We start from the raw sequence: 13889 nt of genomic DNA, 5'->3' as shown, positions 1-13889 counted from the left end.
CAGAACAAATTCAGCTGCTCAGAACCAGAGCCAACAAAAGGCAGCACAAGCAATGCTCCCCATTCTATGAAATCTAGAGTTTAGAAAACTGATCCAGGAAATTAGAAACCCATTTTTATATCCTCAGCAGCTTGAGGGAATTCACACAACCAATGCCTCTTTAAAATCCCATAATCAATAGACCAGGCTACACTGTCAGCGCAGCAAAACTTATGCAGATGTCTTATTGTTCCACAGGCAAGTTTATAACAGTCTTAGGTGGAATAATAAAAAAAAAAAGTGAAAGATGCCTAAAAACCTAAAAACTTCCTCAAAAAGAGGAAACACATGTTCTTTTCTTCAAACTACCAACACAAATAGCTTCAAGTAGCTCTTGAAACAGGTCCTAGAAATGCACTTAGTTTACCTCAGTCTCAAAAGGCCATTCACATTATTTGGTTGACTAAAGGTAATGTCCCCTATCACCAAGCCCTCTGAAAAGTTGACCAAGTGTTGCTTTCTAGGAACGAGTATTTTCTTTCCTACACTGTATTTAAGTCAAAGCTAATTTAGTCCCCAAGTTTTTGCTCATCATTCCTATAAGGGGTATTTTAACCCTTTGGTTCTATTTGCTATTAAAAAAAAAAAAGGAGAATAACTTATTTTTATGGAAAGCACCAGTTTATCAACTGAGGGTGATGTGGGACATTTCCAGGGCTGCTTCATGCCCTGTCTCCTCAGGTCTCACACCAACTTGCCTCTCCTCCCCTGTCTCCTTCAGCAAATGCATGCAGGCTCTCAGAGCATGTTCTTTGGGGTGTTGACAGGTGCAATCATGCAATTTGAGTATTTAGACTCATCTGCAGAGCAACTATCAAACTACACAAAAATACAAGAATTTAAGAGTTCTTGCCAAAACTTCTTCATTTTTTTTGTGCTCCTGTGCCACCTTTGGTAAATAATTTGATTATATTTTTCCCATTTTTCTCTAAATCCCATTTGCCTCACTCTAAAATTACTGGAAAAGCTCAAAGTCAACATTTTCTAGAAGCACCACGCCTCAAAATTTCATTTAAAGTAACTGAAGGAAGAAATGTTGCTAATACATTTTCTTGATTTTTGAGTTACAGATTTTAAAGAAGTGCTCCTGAAAAGCTGTGCATAAAACGAACAAATTCACTTTTTTAGTAAAATGGTATTTTTAGCTTGTGAGCTGAAATTTGATATTAAGTAGCACCTTTTCCTTTAATTTCACTTGTGATAAAAACGCACTGATAAAAACATGCATGTTCTTCTACGACTTCAAGTACTCTCAAATTATATTAGTACCAGACAGTGAAAGAATAAATGAGTACTCCAAAAGTCTCTCAAATTGGATAAAAAATAAAATCCTCATTTACCTATTAGAGGTTTGCATAGAAATGATAAAGCTTTATTGGCTCACAGTTAACACTTTGAGAAAAAATGAAGCAATTTTTCTTACTTGTGCCACTTTCAACCTATTCCACATTAGAGTTACCCCTTTCAGTGCTTCTGATCAATATTTTCTTTGCACTACCAAAGCACATCACATCACATTTACTAGCAAAGTTAAGAATCCAACTGCAGATCTTTATTACCCTCTGTCATCCACATCACATCACTCCTGCCAAAATCTGAACTTCAGCAAGCTTTCCTATTTGATTTTTAGTTGTTCCTCAAGGAAAAAAGCTCTGTGCAATCACACTCTGTCCACCTGTTTGTTCCCCTTAACTTTTGAAGCTATTGCCCCCTGCAAACACCGTTTATCGGGGACAAGAGATTCAAAGATAATCCAGCCCAGCAGAAGCTTTAGAAAACCCTGGGTAAAGGCAAGCTTCTGTGAGTAGAGATGTGAGTCAGGGAGAGTGCAGGGCAGGCTGCATGGCTGCTGGTGTGCCAGGGCTCTCAGCACAGCATGCAGAGCCCCTCGGGTGCCCCAGGACTGGCCGGGGCAGCACAGCCCAGGCGGCAGTGGAGCTTTGGGGAGGAAACGTCACACGGAAGGGAACACAGGGGAAAAGGAGCACTGGTGTGAAGAAAGGAACATGTACAGGGATGCACACACAAATCCAGAGGAAATGAGGCTGCACCAGGCACAGAGCAACACAGCAACTTTTTTTATTTTTTTGCTATTGCTTTCTGAAGAGTTACTACAAACAATCTTGTAAGGAACACCAGGAAAAACAAAAGAACAGGCAATATGGTGGGTTGTATTCCAGATTTCCAGCAGCATGAGACTCATGGTTGCTTTGTTTTCCTCAAGGCTTCAGAAAGTCTGGCTACATGTTTACCTGCTGAGAGCTTCTTTTTAAGCAATTACAACAAAATACCTTTGAGCTTTAACCTTCAAGTACTCCAGAGTGAAAAGATGGCCAACCTATCAGAAATAAGTATACAATTACGTAATTATTACCTCAGCCCCTATACAATCCAGTCTGCAAATACAATGTTCAGGATTCATGACATTACTATTTCTAAAATTTATTTCTGTAGCATCTTCCACAGCAAAGTACTTCACCACCTTAAAGTCAGGCAGTAGCCCATATAAAAATACAGTCTTATTTTACACTTCTTGGAAATCTCATTCTTGAATACCTGCAAATATTATAAAGAGGAGTAAATCTATCATTGTCACATGCCCATAAAGAAATGACAGCAGCACAGAGCTGCACAGCAATTCTGCTATTCAGTGATGTAGAATGTTACTCTTCATTTTAAGCACCAGAGGAATTTTGATTTCAGAAGTAGTTAGCAGTTTTACCATTTGGCCAGAAAACAAGAGTCACTGCCTCTATTTTTGCAAAATGTTCCCTACAATTCTGAGCAACTGGTCAGAAAAAAAAAAACAGTTTATTTCTTACTCTAAAGGATGGAACATGAAGTTGCAACAGGTCCTAATATGTTAATAATGCAACAGTTTTCTGAAAATAATTTCTTCAAAAGGGTACATACATTATGTTCTAGCATTCTCATATGGCATACATTTACTGCTTGGTCAGGATTAGCTTGTCAAGAGAATTTTTTCTGTCTCCTACAGTATTTTAAAATGTATATTAAGTAATATTTCCTGTGAAGACAATCAGAGAGGGAGAGCTATTTACTTCCAGAGAAAAAAATACAGGGTTTTGTCCATCTCTATTCATCCTTTTATGCACAAATGTAGTATCCAAGTGGCATTCAATACTTGATGGCAATTTAAGAGTGGCAAACACTGGACAGTTTAACATGTCAGAAGCCAGCACAGCAGTGCCCTATTGTCTTCCCTATCCATCACTCCATCATTCCCATCGTTCTGCTTCCTCCTGGGCTGCTCACACGCACCTGTGGTGGCCTCAGCAGAACAGCACAGTTAGTACATCTCCATTGGGCTTTGTGAAGTTCATGAGAACATGTTACACAGGCATAAAAAGGGGAAATCAGAACAACAGAATTATCTTACCAAAGGGAAAAAAAAATCTGTCAACAACCTGTGTTCAGAAATTCAATTAGCTTTTATTTTTAAATTAATTAAATAATGAAACTTGTTCCCATGAGTTTCTCAGTGGAGGGTATAAACAGCTTACACCCAAGTTTAGCCTAAGTCATTTAAATCAGTTACTACAGCACAGAGAAAACCCTGTGTTTCCTTAAGCAGCTTTATATTCAGGTGGGAGCATCCTCACCACTGTCTTTTGGACTGCGGCACAAATGTTAACACACTCTGGCTGTCTCAGTCCTCAGCCAAATCTTTTTTAAACCTGCAATACAAAGCTTCCTCAATTCTTTAAAAATCTGTTATCTCTCAGGAATACCAGATTCCTCTAGAGATTAGCAGGCATACAAAATTTATGGATAAATTCTAAACAATCCAATTCTTTCAGACATCTTGAGATGGAGACACCTGTTGAGAGAGTGTGAGTGCTCCAAGGAGGTGTCTCCTGACTCCGTGAGTAAGATACAGATTGTACCTCATAATTTAGAACTAGGAGGAAACAGTTCCTCATGAATTCCAAGAAAAAAAGTTGAAGTGAGATAATTTCATAGAATCTTGAAATGGTTTGGATTGGAAGGGACCTTAAAGATCACCTTGTTCCAACCCCCGGCCACGGGCAGGGTGGGACACCTCCCACTAGAGCAGGTTACTCAGAGCCCCATCCAGCCCTTGAACACTTCCAGGCATGGGGCATCCACAGCTTCTCTGGGCACCCTGTCCAAGTGCCTCACAATTTTTTTAGTGAAGAAAATTCCATCCTTCTTCCTATCTTTAGATACAAGATAACCAATTCAACAAGAGATGTCATATGAAGAAGTTCAATGAATTTACCTTCTTTAAGGAAGGCTGATCAAGTGATGATAATTCCCTACAGTGTGATAGCATCTGAATACTACACACATACCCATTTTAAGGACATTTGGAATATAGAAGGAAAAATAGCACAATATGCTAGTTATTTTTATACCATGTCTGCTACTTACTGACATGGCTTTGCAATAAAATATGATTTGAGAATATCTGCAATGAAAAGTAGAGCAAAAATCTTTAAAGTAAGCCAAAAGTTAGAAGCTTAATTGCAATTCATTTTCTATTTAAAGATAATACTTATCAAATCAGGCATCATGCTGGAGGCACAAACCACCACAGAACATTGATGCAATATTTTCTTTTATAGGCACTTGAGTTGTCTTCAACATTGATTAACAGCTTCCTAATGATGCCATAAGATACCTGTATCAAGGTAGATATTTGATTAAAAATTAATACTACAGGGCCAAACTCATTACATTTACTCCTATGATAACCTCAGCATTTGTTTTACAGAGATATTTCCCTTGCAGAGGCAGATAGAGACTGCTTCCAGTACTTACATGGCCTAAGGGACAAGTATCTCCATGTTCCCCTCTTAAAACATTGGGCAAGAAATCAAATAGAATCATTAGTCCTTTTCAATCCCTCTTTGGGATTGAAACTGATTCCTCATTGGTATGAAATGATTTTGTCACAGTAATTCAGGAAATAGGAGCATGCAAGTGATATATTCCAGGTCTTGAAACCTGCTTTTGCTAATGCAGTGTATGTACAGCACTGACCAATAAAAAGCAGTGTCACTCAGTAGATGCTTTGCAATGTAAGTTATTTCAGGCAGACTGGCAAAGTCTCCCAGTGGAACTGTGTTTGTGCCTCTCACACGAATCAGCACATGTTCGATCATTTACTATCATTTCTACTACCCATGAGAACCAAGTCTTGATCCTGCCTTGGACTTTCTTAAACTCTTTCCATAAACAACAAAGAATTTCCATGTTGAATATTCCCTGAGAAGATGACAAGTGCAGCCTACCTGTGAGATCAGTTCCCTCTGGAAAGATGAGGAGTTGTAGTGGTTCACGAATGTCACAGAAATAATCCAGCATTTTTTCGAAGTGACTCTTGTCATCCTCCCACTTCCTCTGAACGAAAACAAAGGCTGCAACCTGCATCGCCCAGCCTGAAGTTTAAAAAAACACACCTTCAGCAACATTTCACTCTGATACTTCCACAGTGTCTGTTATTCCAAAGAGCTTTATAAATTGTGTTAGACCCAATCTGCTGCCCGCCTGTCATCAACTCTGATTAAGAGCACTTGGTTACCTTGTAGAAAGAGTTTTGGATTGGTAAAAAAAGAAAGTGTAAACGCATTCAAAACTCAGAACTTGTTACCAGACCAAGAACTGGGTAAATGCTGTCCTGAAACAAGGTTGTAGCAAGGTGGGGGTTGATCTCTTCTCCCAGGCAACATGCACCAGAACAAGAGGAAATGGTTTTAAGTTGCACCAGGTTTAGATTGGATACCAGGAAAAAATTCTTCACCAAAAGTGCTGTCAACCTAGCCCTAGGAACAAGCTACCAGAGGAGTGCTTGAGTCACCATCCCTGGGAGTATTTAAAAGTTGTGTAGCTGTGCTGCTTAGGGATGCAGCGCATAGGGATGTGCTCAGACTTGATAATCTTAAAGGTCTTTTCCAGCCTGAGCAATGCCATGATTCTCTGAGGTGAAACATTTAAAACCAGAAAGTACCTGTTCCTTTGAGGGCTTTATTACATATACCTCCTTATAATTTTCATTACTCACAGAAGAAAATACTTTCAGCTTTTCTTTACACTTGATTATGGAATAAAAAAATATATCTATCTATTTGTTTGTATTAATACACACAAAGATTTGCAGCCTGCCATCAAACTGACAATTTAAGGCAGTGAAGTAAGTGCAACTGCTGCTCAGCCTGTAGCTCAGGGGTCCCACCCCACTATCTTCAGTATCTTCTTGGCTCTTTTTGGCACAAGTATATAGTGTACAGCATATCACATAATATTACAAGTTCTGTCCATTAGCTCAGACAGCAGGATGAAAAATCAGGGCTCCAGCTCCACCACATGCCTGAGATGCTCCCTTCCTAAACAGGGCTCAGAAGAGCATGACACTGCCTTGCCACCAAACGTGGTGAGCTTGTACCTCATCAGAAAACCTGCAGAGAGATCCTGCACATCAAAGAGAAAACATCACAGCTGCCCATTCTCCTCTTTGCTCACCACCATTCTCAAAGCCTGTTTTTCCTTTGCTGGTGACTTACAGCATGTTATTCTTGCCCTTCATTACAGCTCCTCTTCACAGGATTCCTTTATATTCTGTTCATAGCAGTATCTCATAAGGACCACATGCTAGAAAACTACTTATTAAAGTCACTCATTTTTCCATCAACTTTGTAAGTCAGTCAGCCTGGAAAATACATTAACCTGCTGCATTATCTGTTCTGTATTGGCCAGAAACATTAATTGTATTGTTAAAGATTTGTGACGTATATCAGGAGGTAAATACTTCTTATCTTTAAAAATCAGTTAAACAAATGGAACGTGAATAACTAACAAGCTGTCTGCAATCTGGACCTAATGCATCTCAGATATCCAGACCATCAGTGATATTCAGATAACTGAATACTAGAAGTGGTTATATGACTTAAGAAAAGAAATGCCCAGAATGCAGTCTCAGCAAATCTTTTCATATTTGCATACTATATTTGTGAAAAATTCTTTGTAAAGGAAGCTCAACTTTGACCACAACATTTTATGTGCATTTATGCACCTATCACATTCCCACATCTGCAGTATCAAGAGCTGTCATTACAGCTTTACTAACAGAGGCTATTGAGTTTAACAATGGAAGGAAGGAAAAAAATAAAAGTACATTTTACAGTAACTTTAAAATAACTGATGCAATTTAACTATGCTATCTTTTGGCATGTAATTATCTTCTACTGTTACCATACATGGCAAAAAATGGTGCCACACTAGTATTTGAAATTGAATTAATCAGGGCTTCATTTCCACACTAGTGTTATATAAAGAGGACTTTTTTTCATACCAAATGGTGCCCAAGCACTTGGTTCCTCTAGAAGATAGGTGGAGACTGACAAAGCTGCATCAGGGGAAATTCAGATTGGATGTCAGGAAAAGCTTCTTCACTGAAAGGGTGGTCAGTCACCACAGCATCTCACTTGGCTGAGTTCAAAGAGCACCTGACTGATGCTCCCTATCATGGTTTGGGTTTAGGCAGTCCCCTGAGGAGCAGAGAGTTGGACTTGATGGCCCTTATGGGCCTCTTCCAACTTGAGATATCCTGTGATACTTCACCTGATATCAAATTCATAAAAATGGACAGTGCAAAGGACAAAATTCCTCTGAGCAGAAACTGAGATGCCTTGAACCATACCATTTATAACTCTGAGAATGCAGATGCTCCAAGGGACAGAGTGGAAAAATACACAGAGATTAGGAAAGTTCTGCTGTGTTTTCCAATTGTTCTTAGCCCTCAGCCCAGACCTTTTGTATGTTTTATGTACATAGGACACTACACCTAAATTAGTATATGGAAACCTGTACTGTGCTAAGCCATTTTATTGTGTGGTATCACACATCAGGCCTAAATTATTCAGTCCTTGTGTTCTCATTGCAGCATAGTCTGTAGGCTGAAAGAATGGAAGCAAAAAGCAAAGTAAATGCTCACTTATAAGGAAGCCTGCTGATACTTTCCCAGGTCAGCAGCTCCTTAGGAGTGATTTGGGTCCATAAGAAAGGGAATATGGAGAAAGCTGCCAGATCCCATCCTCTCTCCTACCCTTCTTCATGCAGCACAAGGCTTTAAATTATATCAAAACTTGCACATAAACTCACTCTAGCTATCATTCTTCAACAGCACTGTGACCATCCAATTATAAACACCTTTAGCTACCAACAAAAGATGCTGCTTGGGTGACTTGTACTTTACCTGACTAAACTGCATAAAACAGAGGATAGAGTGCAGTAGTTTCCCATTCCTGCTCTAAGTGGTGGTGTTATATATGGGCTATGAATAATTAAACAGAAGCTGTAATGTAGTGACAGTACAATGTCAGGGAGAAGGAGTGGGAAAGGAGTTGGGAGGCATCCAGTTTTTAAGATAAACAACAGGTTTGATTTTCTAACCTTTCCAATAAATAACATCCAGTGTTCTGGAAGAATGTGTCTGTCTTTAAGTGTATATCTAATTAGATAAAACAGTCCTGACTGTTCAAAAAAGAAAAGATTATCTAACAGATAGATGACTAAGAGTAAAGGACCCAGGTTTCCTCCTGACTTTCCCCAGCACGGCACACTGGGCCGAGCTATTTTACCATCTATGACCATGGAGAAATTTCCACATTTTCTCATGCTTCAAGGCCTCCAGGCAACAAAACTGTGAATTCTTGATTTCTATAAAACCCTAGTTCATGCACCAGTGGGGACAGGGCCTGCTGTTCTCGTGTCTCACCACCCCACCAGTGTCAAGTGGGTAAGGAAACCCCACTTTTCCTTGTCTTTGTGCAAAGCAAAAGCAACTTTTGCTTTGATTTCTATTCCAGTGTGTCTGCATTGTGCTGCAGCAGAAACACCATGTTACAAATCCAAGACATGATGTGGTAGGCAAACAGGAATGTGTGGGGAAACAGGAGGAATTCAGTAAATCAATGGGCAGAATGAAAGGTTTTGCTAATCAGTAATATTTATGAAAAAGCAGCAGTCCCTTCTCATGTGCAGCCTGCAGTAAGACTTGCTATTCAGTTTGGGTCAAGATATTGTTCAACTGAATTAAATATATTTTGCTTTCTTTGCACAGCATTTCTGGTTGTCTAAAAGCTCCTGGAGAACAGGAATTTTCCTAGCAAAGGCAGCATTTACTTGACTGGGGAAAAATGGTTGTCTTTGGATTTGCAGATTCTTAAGAAATCATTGATGACAAAAACACAGCAGAGAAACAGTAAAGCTAAAGAAACCATAACAATGCACATCCATTTCTTTGCTAAAATAATCTTCTTATCGGATCCGACATTTTGGATGACTAACATTGCTTGCAAAGGCACACAAAAAGCATCACACTGCACAGCTCTTGTTCCAAATTGCCAAACAACAGTGCAAAAACCTACCAGAGAGAATAGCTAGCCACAATGACCTTTAAATCAACATTTCAGAGCTGAAAAAATAAACAAGCAGCTTAAAATCTCTAGGAACACAGACACAGTAATGATATGTATCCTATTAGGATGCAATTCTGAGCAGGAAAAAAAAAAGTGCTTGCACAGAAAGAAAAGCCTGCTATTGAAATAGAGAGATGTGCTGTACATCAGAATTTTCTTAGTGCCTTGGGGATAAAGCAAACTACAGCTTATGCAGGTCAAGAATTTGCAGCATTGTATTAAAAATGCTAGCTCCAAGTCTAAAGCTTTTTAAATTCCAAGACCCTGCACTTCTATTTTCCTAACCCCAAAATCCTTTAGAAGAAAACAACACTCAAAGCTGAAATTTCCTTTATGTGTTTTCATTGCAAAGGTAATTTGGAAGTAAGCAGATACCAAACATGGACATGACAATGAACAAAAGCGAGAAAGAGCTGAGCTGTGCCAAAAAAAAGCCCTTGTTTGGTTTTGTATCACAATTTTATCTACACAACCTCAGAAATTAGATATCCCCCAAAATGTCACATCTCAAAAACAGATATTATGGCTGATATTGAAAGCAAGCATACACACACACACCCCCCTCAAGAAAATGTATCTTCAGTATGTTACCTGTAGCAATGTAACAGAACAACTAATAATACTAAAACCCCTGCAAACAAATTCAATAAATGATTCAAAATTACAGAAAAAAGTAGGAAGGTAAAAGGCCCAAGTATGGGGTTTGCTATTATATTCATTCATCCTCTCTCTTTTCTACAACTGGATTACTCACTGTTTCTTCATAGCACTATCTTGGTCAAAAATAAAAGCCTTATTCAGTGTGTCTGTATTCAACAGGAGTCTGGTCCTGATCAGGGCTTTTGAGGCATCAGGGAACCAGACATCCAGGCTTAATAAGGGAAATCACTCGGGAGCTCATGATCCCACTGTACACAAATAACTGGGCCCATTAACAGTTTGTTACTCCAAGTGTTTTGCTGCATAAAATTACCACAAGGCAACAAGTATGCAGTTGTGAATGTCCCCTGTTTCAGAGATCTGTGGTACTGAAAAGATGCTGGCTCACAGAAAATCACACAGGAAGCCAGGGTGTAAAGTTACTGTGCATTGAGTTTTAATCAGTATAAACTCATAAGCACATTTCTGCAAATTCAATTAGAATTGGGCATTTTGCTGTTCCTAGGTAGTTTTATGTCTAAAAGTCCAAAGCAAATAATTTTTTTTTTATATTTAATGTAATGGTTTGAGAGCAGAAACTAGAAAAATACAGAAAAAAATGTTTCTTGAAACAATCTTGTGAAGTACAATCTCTGCTCCTGGCAAGTTTTCTTTAACCATGCTCATTTCCAATAATTTAGTTAATAGGAGTATAATGAATTGAATGATTACTATCTTATTGGGTGAATTCTTTAAGCAAATTACAAGATAAACTAAGATAAAATTCACAAATACAAATTCACAGTAGTGCTCTTGGTTTTATAGTGAATCATCAGATTCAGTCTATTTGTTAATTTGATTCAATATGTGAGGTGTTCATTTAAAAACCACCATGCTTTTGCTATTGCCTTGCACTAACAGACTCTGAACATTAATCTACATCTCTTTAAAAATTATTTTTATGGTCATGTCCAGTTTATGTTCAGATTATCTATTTCATATCATGTCCTTCAACGTATGTGAAGCCTAACCAATTTTTTTTTTTCCCTACTAAAACAATTAACAAACAGCAATGTTAAAAACACAGATTTTCAAGGTAACTGAAAGAAAGCAAAAATATTCTGGTCTTGCTCTGATTAGCTAGTTTTATCTTTGACTTCCCCATAGTTCTCATGCATTTATTTCAGTAACAAATTATTCCAAATTTTATGTTCATTTATATCATATTCAAGTCTTAATGCTTTCTTAATTTCCTTTGCTCTGCTTCATTCTCTTGAGGAAGAATAAAAACTTCTTCAAACAAGGTTTGCAGCACAAGATTTCCTTGTCAGGGCAAGAACAATGTTGTCAACAAGCTAGTCAGATAGATACAGTGGCCTGTGAAAATATAACTGTGAAACCTTCTAGAAAGAATATTCCATTGAAGAATTGGTATCTCTCAGCCAAGGAACACACACAGAGCATGTGAAAGCAGGTGGGAAAGACTCATTACAGGAGCAACAAGATATGTGTGCATATAAAGCACCCAGAGATATACCATCTTCTTTCAATATTCAGTGCCTTGATTGTGGTTCAGAAGGGTATTATTGGATGCATCATATACAAAAATTCATTTCATTTCCTAAATTATGCTATTTTTGTAGAATATGGACAATTAGATGATTAACTCTACCATTATATTAGTGCTACTTACAAAATGCCATAAATGGCATTACGGACTATTAAACCTCTTTGGTTATAGTACGCATCTTAAATTTTATTTTGAATTTTATTTGATTTGGTGCACTGTTGAAAATCAGAATAACAGAACATAACATACTCAAAAGCAAAGGAAACTAAAGCAAAGGCTCTGGGATGGCTTGAAAGTAGCTTTTTCTGTTGCATTTTAAAAATACATCAATACAGTGAAACAACACATGAAAACCTAAGTGTTAAAAAAGATGAGTCTTGCCCAATATGAATCTGAATAAAAGCCCTACGTCACTCCAAAATCTCCAAAGACATGCAGAAAACAACCTCCACTTGTGAGACTGTGAGGAAGAACAAGCAGGCTCTACAAAACAGTGTGAGACTCTCCCACAGATGTGTCATCTGAACTGCCAGTCAGGAGCTGGGAGATTCTACAACAAAAAACATCTTCCAAAGGCCTGCATCCTCTTCAGATGCTTCATCTCCTCCATGGGGGACCATGAAAGGAATGCAGCCTGAAGAGCTGAGCTGTACAGATGCTGCATAACCCACTGGTAACAGCAAAGGAATGCAAGTCAGGAAAACATGCCAACCTAATTCTGCTCTGATTTGCTCTGTGAGCTTGGACAAAATAACCCCTCCCTCCATCACTTATTGTTTGTAAAATGGGGAGAGTGAAAGAAGTTAGCATCTGATCTCACACTTCTGATGTGCATTTTGGAGAGGAAAAGGGGCAGAGAACAAATGGTGTCCTTATTATATAGAAAGGATAAGGAAAGTTTAATGGAACACAGGCTTGTTGGCTTTGGTTGTGGGATTTTTTTTTTCCCTGACAGGGGTGGGAGAAACCTATTATGCCTTTCCTGGATGAGACAAGCTGGGAAACAGGCCCCTAAGCTTTTCTTCCCTACAAAAGGAAAAAGAAAAAAGCATATAAGGTTACAGCCAACTTAAGCTGCATTTCTGCTGCACAGTAATAATCCTTCATTCACACTTAAAACTTCTTCAAGAGAGTCTTCAGCAGGAATAGCTGGTAGAATAACAATTGTGCTTGTCATCAGAGAGCATGCTTTTCTACTTCTACTCTCAAAATCACATAGGTTAACAACTCTATGGTAACTAAGTCTGGCAGCTCATAATTGAATTGCTAGAAGACAAAACATTGCAGCTCCTCAAAACTCTCAGCCTATTTTAATGTAAGATACTTGACACAGGAACTATACTAGGAAGTTCAGTAGGTTACAGTTTTAATTTTTTTTAATAATATGCTCTATTGGTAAGAATTTTAACGTAAATCCAGCTATAGATTTGCTTTTGCCAGAGCAAAGGAGCTTTATGCTGAAGTATTTCCATCCCTACCTATGGAAGCAGCTGTGGCAGCACAAACATTTCCATGCCAATACAAATGTGTACAGATCCTCCACAGTGCACTGCTTTAGCCATACTCCAATTGAGTTAAGTGTTAAAATTTTCTAGGCTTAGTGACAACAATATTTTACTTCTTGGTAGCTGATCCATCATAGCTGTCGGTGTGTATGCTCTTAGCCTGTGGCAAAGGCAGGATAATTTGAGTTGTTTTGCCCTGCTTCATTGAAAAACAAGATGACTCAAATTACTTTGAGCTTGCTTCAGGCGAGGCTCGCACACTTGGACAGCTATAATGGATCAACTGACGTGTAGTAGAAGATTGGTGGGGCTGAGCCCAGTGCTGAAATAGAGCAAACGTCCTTTTTTTTCCCCCCCTGGCATTTAACTTGAGCCTTTGTGAGCTACAACATGTGAGTGAACAGATGAGTGAAAAATGACTAAAAAGCTCCAACATCTTGCAATCTTCTAAATTATATGTTAATGTTAGCCACAGAATAACTTGAATCCAGAGATGAAGATCTGGACAGAGTCACTCAGTTATCTCTGTTCTTAACTACTCCAGGCTTGTCAGCTTTGCTTATTCTCCTCTTTCTTCTTTGTCATCTTGTCCTTTCCTTACCTGTTCCTGTCCAGTCTGCTTCAACTATAATTCCCTCCATTAGCAGCCTTAGTGAGCCTTTTCAAAACAGA

The 13889-nt window shown here is 38.5% G+C and overlaps 1 protein-coding gene across 5 annotated transcripts in view; it reads right to left on the bottom strand.

The window, feature by feature from the left end:
• The window catches only part of LCLAT1 (lysocardiolipin acyltransferase 1), a 111958-nt gene that overhangs the window by 53904 nt on the left and 44165 nt on the right, over nucleotides 1–13889 (bottom strand). For all 5 annotated transcript variants that reach the window (XM_066546315.1, XM_066546318.1, XM_066546319.1 and 2 more), the window contains one exon: nucleotides 5319–5465. In XM_066546315.1, the coding sequence (XP_066402412.1) occupies nucleotides 5319–5465 (147 nt within the window). The remainder of the gene's footprint in view (nucleotides 1–5318; nucleotides 5466–13889) is intronic.

Source organism: Molothrus aeneus, chromosome 3 (genome assembly GCF_037042795.1).
Source record: "Molothrus aeneus isolate 106 chromosome 3, BPBGC_Maene_1.0, whole genome shotgun sequence".
NCBI lineage: Eukaryota > Metazoa > Chordata > Aves > Passeriformes > Icteridae > Molothrus > Molothrus aeneus.
This window is presented reverse-complemented; position numbering and strand designations above follow the sequence as displayed.